The 8,932-nt window shown below is 44.1% G+C and overlaps 1 protein-coding gene across 1 annotated transcript; it reads right to left on the bottom strand.

The window, feature by feature from the left end:
- Positions 1-219: 219 nt before the first annotated feature.
- On the bottom strand, positions 220-4,874 carry LOC127332721 (uncharacterized). Its single transcript, XM_051359051.2, has 14 exons — positions 4,410-4,874; positions 4,270-4,317; positions 3,817-3,877; positions 3,657-3,689; positions 3,326-3,450; positions 2,734-2,868; positions 2,206-2,282; positions 1,873-2,120; positions 1,518-1,574; positions 1,272-1,440; positions 1,095-1,152; positions 928-1,013; positions 792-848; positions 220-592 (listed from the first exon to the last, which is right to left on the bottom strand). The coding sequence occupies exons 1-14, from the start codon at positions 4,540-4,542 to the stop codon at positions 518-520; spliced, it is 1,362 nt and encodes a 453-aa protein (XP_051215011.1). The 5' UTR covers positions 4,543-4,874; the 3' UTR covers positions 220-517.
- Between the last annotated feature and the right edge of the window lie 4,058 nt (positions 4,875-8,932).

Here is an 8,932-nt window from a genome sequence, read left to right as displayed (position 1 = left end):
ATCAGTTATCAGCACCTCAACTTATGTAAGATGGAAGGAAAACAATTTGCAGATCAAACGTTCTGTGCCAAGTTCTGAACAAAGGTATGCAGTACATACGGGGAGCAATAAACTGCAATGTGTGAATGACAATGACCTCCGTTTACCAGGATGAAAGACGGCTCATGTTATGTTAATTTTCGTTTTAATCTGAACTGATGGCACAGATTATACCAATGATTAATTCCACCATGTCCGATCAGATAAAGCAGTAATCACAGGATCCATTGAGGAACTCAGTACGGGAGCTATAGTTGAGGAAGAAACCTAGATTCTCTCTAATCTTAGTTAAAAAACTGTGGCCCATATAATTTACAAATGTGGGAGGTATAGTACAACATGATGTGGAACATTATCAACTAATCAGGACCTGCAACTAATCTACCCAAAATCCCAGAATAATGAACCATCCGCAACTTCGCATCTTAGTGAACCAGCAAGGAAAGCATCTGTGTTGTTGAACTTCTGAGGAATGCAGTTAAGTTCTTATCAGTAGCCTTAGTTTCCTGTCATGCTTTATCATCGAACTTACAGTCTCTACGACCAACACAGTCTGCAAAAGAATAGCAAACAATAATTCAAAATAGAGATGTAAAAAAGAAAATGTTTGATATTTGAACAAGAAATTGTGCGTATATCATTATTCTAAAAAAAGCCACAAAACACAAATATTTTAGCTGAGATGTTTGTTGGATGTTGGATGAATTTCCAGGACTGGAACGTTGGATGTATGCTCACAAGGGATAAGTTACCTGAAGGCAGGTATAAGCCAAGCCAGTAGCAAAGTAGAAATTTGCATTACCAGTACCCTGTAAACATGGTCATGTTAGTAATAGTATGCTACATGTGTCAAGGCAAGGAAGGAGGAAAGGAGAGAGAGAGAGATACCCTCCAGATCCATAGGTTGTGCATGACAGGGCTAAGGAGAGAGACTCCGATATATCCGAAAAACAAGAAGAAGGTGAATTGCATCTCTGCAAGATGGAAAGATATAACATTAACTTCTTACGACATTAGACAGCAATTCAAAGTAACTGATACAGAATTTTAGCTACCTGCTAATTCGTTGGCAAATAAGCCCAGAAGTCCTAGATATAGAGCTGAATCTCCAGCCTTGAAGAAATGAATGGATTTAGGTATAAGAACAGAGAGCAAAACATGAAATAAGGAATTATAGCATTAACCTATGGTACCTGACAATTCAACAGAAATGTCATGTAAAATGTACTCACCGAGGGATAAGACTTCAACATCCCGACAATTGCTGTGTAAACAAAGGCGAGGAAGCACGGTCGATGCCTCAAACGGATTGCCAACGGCAAGACCATAAAGATAATGTTCATATTAAAGACTATAAGGAAGAAGCTTCTGAAGAAGTCGAAGACTTCGGCAAAGAAATACCTGCATTAATTCCCAAACGGATGAGATTAGTCAAATTATACCTGGGTTATTGTTATACTTGTTTTAACAAGACTTACCATAACACGCCAATATTTGGTGATAAATCCTTCACTGTAAGGATAAAACCATATGTCCTGCAGAAACATGGCAGGAGTCAATACTAGGCATATGGTAGCAGATAAAACCCAGTCAATTCCTAACCAAGACAACTTTGACAAAATGAGGCTCAATAACAAAGCCTGCATGTGGGAGAAACGGAGAGAATGCGAGAATATGCTGATCGGAGTATGCAAATATTCAACATTGAATTCATAATCAAGTGATATTTTCCTTTCTCCCTTAGAATCCATCTTGAACAGAGAAAGTTTTAGCAGAAACTACTATGCACACTCACATGAATGTGATGGTCAAAAAAATGGTCAAGCAACTTACTTTTCAAACATCTCCTGAAGGCCACCCGCTTTATTTAGAATAATGCTGTTCAATACCAGCACATAACATGACCAGATAAACACCCACAACATGAAGTGGAGTACTGGTTTCCATGAGATTTGTCCAAAACCTCTTTGACTAGTACTTTTTCCAATATCCGAAATGTCAACTTTACTGGCACTCGATCCTTTTTGAAGAAAAACTTTGGCTGGAGGAGTATCTGGGCCATAACCCAGTAAAAGAGTAACCTGAAAAACATATAGTTAGATCAGCAGTGCAGATAAATGAGACACAAGTATGAAGATTGAAAAAGAAAATGGTTGTGGCACATACCGGTAAAATGAGGATTGCAGGATAAAGAGAAAGGTGTGTTGCCATAACATAACCAAAGGCAGCGAGTGGCGCGAGACCTAAAAAATTGTAAGGATGTTTTAACTAGCATCAGACTTGGGCAATTCTAGGTTGCTCGAACATTAATATACTATCTTCGAGGAAAATTTGACCAACTGAAGATTTGCTGAATAAAAGGGCAAGAAAGAAAAGCAAAATGAAATAAAACAACTAGTTTAATATACTCCCTCTGTCCCAATCTAGGTGGCGCCCTTTTTCGAGGTCTAAGTTTGACCATCAATTTGACTAACAAAGCATGGATTATATGCCACACAAGCACAAGTTATATCATCAAATGCGTAATTGCATAAAGATTCTAATGATATAATTTTTATAACTAGTAACATATGTTTTATTGGTCAAAGTTAAAGCACGGAAAATGATGGCACTATATCCATTGGGACAGAGGAAGTAAGAGATATTAACTAGGCATTAGTAAACAGAGAGGGAAACATAGAGAGTTTCACTTACGGGAACATGCTCCATATATCATTACCACAACCATTAAATTCTCGATTGGTGACGTACATGAACCCACACAGGTGATTATTGTCCAAGGGTTCCACAAATATATTAGAGAAGCAGTATCTCCTGCACTTGCATTCACTGCAAGTATCAATAAAAATGATAAGTAGCAATATAACAAGTACTAAGCAATCACAAGCACAAAGCATCTGATCAAAAGAAACATGGTGTTTCATTCACACCTTTCCAGACTAGGTTGTTGGCCTCTCAAAAAAAATTTGTACTATCAGGGAAGCAAATGACTATACAATTTAAATTCCATGATGCAAATCCATAATACTTTTTATATTCCTTGTAACAGAAAAGTCACCAAAGTGGGATTCCTTCTTTCGGAAAATATCAGAGTTCAGAAGGATTACATTTATGAACAAAATATCTCGAAGTTGCTTGTATGTTACCAGAATAAAAAATTCAAATCTTCCATGCTGGGAGGAGGCACGGAGCTATGTGTAGTAGTTGCTAAAACAAGTAGGTGGCAAACAAAAAGAAAATTTAGTTCTCAAGATTCAATAAATCACAGTCAACTGCCATGACTTACCTGGATCGTTTACTGATTTTGCGAGGTCAAGGGACTTCAAGCTTTTTCCACGTGCTATTTGGAGTGTACGCCCAGTTAATCGGATGAGCATAGCAGCTATAAAATCTACAGCCACAAAAACCAAACTGCGCGGTGCATTCATGAGTGTAATATAAAGTACATAACTGCCAACAACATGCATAAGTCATTGAAAATATTTAAGGTCACATTTTCTTCAAAGCTTATTTGAACTGTTTTTTCTTCTATGAAAATCAGGTATACATGAACAAGCTTTCAATCTTAGACAAACAGATACTGGTTCCAATGAAAAGGCATATGCCAACTTATTTACCTGCAATATATGTGGGCATGGTGTCCATCTGACCTGTGACACCATGGAGCGTTAGAATGGTAGCATTTCAAATGACGATCGGATCAACGGAAGAGATATTGCAACAGCAGTGGCATCGAAGAAATGGTCACAGAAGCATCACGATGAAGGGACCAATTACCTTTTGCTGGTTAATGGACCCAGAACCGATAGCAGCAAAGGGGAACCATGATACATCGAACCTGAAAGACAGATCGTTTATCAGGGTGGACACTCCCTTGCAGGTTCACACATCAACATTACATTACAAATACCCAAATAAAAGAAAAATCACTGGTAAGCCAAGAAATGTAATTGCAACAAAAATCTGGGCATCTGATGCTAAGTAGGAGTCTTATCATATTCTAGCAATTACAAGTTATCAGTAGTTTAGTATTCAAGTTAATGGTGATTTTGATCAGTATTCAGTAGGAACCCAGTCAAACGTTTGGAAATTGCTCTGCACTACTACCTAATACTACTAATACCACCTCGCATACTACTATGGCGGCCTCAAACGTGTGTTGGCTGAGATGCAAATGTGAAAGTGCTGAAAGTTAGCAAAGCGAGAAAGGAGGGGAAGCGCGGAACCTACCGGAATAGGGGGACATGGACGCCTGCTTCAGCCAGTATCCTTCTGCCACTGCAACATACACAGAGGTCCGATTACGGCGACATCACACGGGGGGCTGGGGTTTGCAGGGGAGGAAGGGATGCGAGCGAGCAGTTGCTTACGGCGGCGGAGGGATGTGAGGGGGGTGGAGACCTCCGGGCGGGAGGAAAGATGGAGGTCGCCGCCGAAGAGCACCAGGACGAGGCGGAACCCGACGGCCGCCGCGGCCATCGGCCAGTAGTGTCGGATCGCCATCGCCGCCGATCTGAGCAGCCCCGTCTTCTCGGCAGTGACCGGAGCAGTTCTAGGCCAGTGGGCTGATTCGCTTGCTAGTGGCCGGCAGGGAAAGACGCTCCCGTGGTCAGGCCCATCGCCTACACAGCCCAACAAGCTCGCCGGGCGGACGGCGAGGTCCGGCAACCGTGGGGGAGAGCCGGAGAGGGAAGAGGGGGGAAGCAGTGCGTGCACAGGCGGCTGGGCGTGCCGGCGGCCGGCGAGCGACGAGCGGATCCAGCGTACGACGAGGACGAGGACGGGAGGATGGGCCTTCAAAGCTAGCTTCAGGCTCCAGCAAATACGCCACGGACAGCACGATCGAGAGCCCATAGAAACTCTGTCGTGCAATTCTCTGAATTTGAAACCTGACGGAAATGCACTTTTGTATGCTCCCTTGACCTAAAAAATAACAAATTTCTAAATGTTCAAAATTTCGGCATTTTTTTTGAGGGAAAAAAATCGGCATTTTTTTGTCCCATATTTCTCTACATTGTGCTCGCTTGAAGTTTCGTGAAAAAGAATGATATGTTGTGTGGTTTGTGTAAAAAAAGGTAAAAAATTGCCCTGGAAAAAGCATTATTTTGACACCAAATTTTGTATTTTATTTTTCGCACGGCACATAAAATAAATCATTCTTTTTCTTAAAACGACTTTGTATAACGTAGGATTTGAAGATTTACGCGCAATTTCTTTCAGTCATTTTTAATATTTGAGAATATATTTAAAATGCATTTTAAATAAAATGAGCATATGCACTCAAGAGCAAAAACGCTATATTCGCATTCAGATTTTCTGAACAACAAAAGGGTGGTTTAACGAGAAAATCAAACCATTGGGTTTAGCAACCAAGTTCCAAATATTTAAACTTTTACGTTTATCCTAAATCAAACAGCTTAAGATTTGATCACGTTAATAGAAAATTTTATCACGTTAAAAGCTGCGTTTGGGAATTGTTTTGAGTGGGCGCATTTACAAGAATAGGCGTCCTAACACTTGGCGCAAACCAATATTATCGCCGTGATAGAAGGTATGCCAGAACTTTCTAAAACTTAGAGCATCTCTAACAGACTCCTTAAACGGCAGCTCGTAATGTTTGTTGCATGTTGGTTTGCATATTTGGACGTAAATTTAGATCAGAATAGACCCGTGGAGGCGGTCTGGTCCGTAAATATTTTATCGGGGCCTGTTTCTAGCCCGTCCGGCCGGTATATATCACGTTCGGAGCACCCGATGCAGACCGAAACCCTCACACCACACCGCCACTTCTACTGCCACTTCGCCGCATCGACCACTCGCATTCCAGCGTCGGTGACCTAAATTGACCGTGCAGCGTTAAATCCAAGCTCCATGTGGTGCCATGTTGTCCGGACACGGCTCGAGCGGTTGCGGGGGCGGCTAGATTGGCCGTGGCGGATACTTGAGCGGGCGAGGCGCCGACGAGAAATCGGAAGCCATGATGAAGCGGTCGGACGCGGCACGCCTCCGCGGCCCGTACCGGTACACAAAGCACGGGCTGGCGCTGCCGCCCGTGTTCTACTGGCAGGAGTGGAGCTTCTCCCGTCGCCCCACCACCTGTGTTGCTTCCTCCGCCTCCTCCACGTCGACTTAGCGCGCTCCGCCATATCCAGTGAAGATGGGGGTCAAGGACGCGCCCTGTTTTGCTCCTGGCGACTACGTCGAAGACGCGGAGATTGAGCAGATCCTCCCCACTCTAGAGGACGCGACCGACTTAGCGCCCGGTGGCTTCGTCAACGACCATCCCCTCTCCACCAACCTTGGGTTGGTGTCGCGGACGAGCCGACGCGAAGAGGAGAAGGCGAAGGAGTGGCACGTGGTGGCAAAATGGCAGGGGAAAGTTTATTTTGACATCGTCAGCAAGGATGAGAGTGAAGCCGCCACCGCATCGTCGTTCGCGTCACCGCCATGGCAAGAGGCTCCGCTGCATTATCCCGGAGCCGAATTTGGTATATAGTTTTTCGTGGCAGCTACTTCCTTTGGATTTAGGTCGAATTTTTTATGGCTACCAAGTACAGGAGATCAATTTATAGTACTTTTCAATAATAAAAGGTTGTCGAACTCACGGAGAGCTGAAGGTATTGGTTAGTATGTTTGACAAGTAAAACAATAAAAATGGTGTAATGATTTGATATTTTGGGTGTGTAGTTTGCAATAAAATAAAGTGCAAGAACTGAAACTCCCTCCGTCCCAGTTCATAGGGCTTGTGCGTATCCCTAGGTTGTTAATTTAGTCAACATAATATGATTTCTATATTACAAAAATTATATCATTAGAAAGTAGAACAGCTAAGCTTTCTAATGATACATATTTTGTAATACATATGTTGCATTATCAATTATCGTCAAGTTTATGACATATGGATATGCGTAAGCCCTGTGAACTGGGACGAAGGGAGTAGAAATTTTGAGTAAATGCTCTCAATGTTTTTTTTTTTTTTTGAACAGGAGATGGGTCCCGAAGGACCCAGATACTTTCATTGATTTTGCATTAGAGTACAAGTGACCCAGAAAATTTCAACCGCACATAGGAACTTTACATAAAAGACCCTGAAGGCAAGCTGTGGAAAGCAATCGGGTCCATCTTCCACCAGGCTCCATCGCCTGACCGAGATCTTCACCACCGGGGACAAACCACTTGGGATGAAGACCTCGCCGTCGCCACGTCGCCGGCAGATGCCGAACAGACGAGCTACAGACGCCAGCTTGAAGCCATACTGCCTCCCATCAGGCATCAAGGCCGGGAGGAATAAGGGGAGGCTGCGCAGCTCGCCAGCACTCCAAATGGCCACCATTCGGCCAGCAGAGTCGACGACGACACACGTCGCCGAGGATGAGCCCAAGATGGAGCAGCAGAACCTGCTCCTGGTCCAACGCCGAAGACCCATCTCCGACGCGATGACGAATCTGACAAATCCAGCGACGAACACACCTTCAGCATCTCCACTTCCACCATGGCAGCAGAAAGGCCAGGATGAAATCATCCCCAAATCCGCCAGAACCAGCCACCTCATGAGCTTATTTGCAGAGCAATCAGCAGATCTATCCCAGCCTCGTACCATCCACCATGGACAGCGCGGCCAAGGCAGAGCCGGCAGCCCCCCAGCGTTGCTCACCAGCACCAGGGGGTAGCTCAAACACGGCATAACGCCAGAAGCCACCAGGACAACACAAAGCCTAGACCTGATCCTAATACTACCACTCCTATATACAAACAGTGGCCAACCACCTACTCCATCTTCCCACTGGCCGGCAACGCCACCGGAGAGAGAGACGGGAAGGGGCGAAGACGAAGAGCGGGGGTCGACTCTTAACGGGCCTACGGAAAAAGGAGAAGCTGATCAGCGCTAGGTCGCTCTCAATGTTAGAAAGCCCAATCCTTTATGCACCAACATGACAAGCTCAAGTTTGTGTGTGAACTTATATTTGACAAGCGTTCCCAAGGGTAGTATGTATATACTTAGCATTTAGATTTCTACACAACATGCTGAATATTTTGTCAAGTTTTATTTTCTTAGAGGCCGAGCCTAAATTAGGTGCAACCATAGATATGAGAAAATCACCTCGTACTTGCTGGTGACCTATTGTGTTGTGTCAGGCTCCTACAATGATGGCTCACGTCGCTTTCTACACATGGTTGCTGGCCCACTGCATGCATGCACACTAGGGATGTAAATAGATCAGATCAGATTTTGCTCATACTACCAGTGGGCACACTATGGTGCGCTACTACTAGCACTCCACCTAAAAATAGTAGTGGCCAACCAAACGGTTCGCCACTGCTACTCTCCCAAGGTGCGCCGCTGGTACCCCTAGGTGCGTCACTGCTATTTTTGAAATATAGATCTGGATATAGATCTAAATCTGGCCCCATTTTATTTGTAATTCTTTGTGATTGTTTGTTTTGAATTTTGTTCTGCATCTGCCACTCCACATCTTTGCGGTGGCCGGTGTTGGAGAGGAGGGGCATGGATGCCGACGTTGAAGAGGAGGGGCATGGTGGCCGGCGCTGAAGAGGAGAGGCGTGGGATGGGGAGGAGGGAGGAGAAAGCAGAAAGAAGAGGAGGAAGTAGTAAGGAGGGAGGATGGAGAAAGGAGAGGGGTGGAGGGATGAGGGAGGAGGGAGGAGGGAAAATGGAGGAGGGTGGATGGACTAGAGGAGATGTAGAGGAGGGGTGGCCGGTGGAGCATGAAGGAGATATGCCCTAGAGGCAATAATAAAGTGGTTATTATTTATATCTCTATGTTTATGATAAATGTTTATATGTCATGCTATAATTGTATTAACCGAAACATTAGTACATGTGTGATATGTAGACAAACAAAGAGTCCCTAGTATGCCTCTTAACTAGCTT

Source organism: Lolium perenne, chromosome 2, assembly GCF_019359855.2.
Source record: "Lolium perenne isolate Kyuss_39 chromosome 2, Kyuss_2.0, whole genome shotgun sequence".
Classification (NCBI taxonomy): Eukaryota; Viridiplantae; Streptophyta; class Magnoliopsida; order Poales; family Poaceae; genus Lolium; species Lolium perenne.
This window is presented reverse-complemented; position numbering and strand designations above follow the sequence as displayed.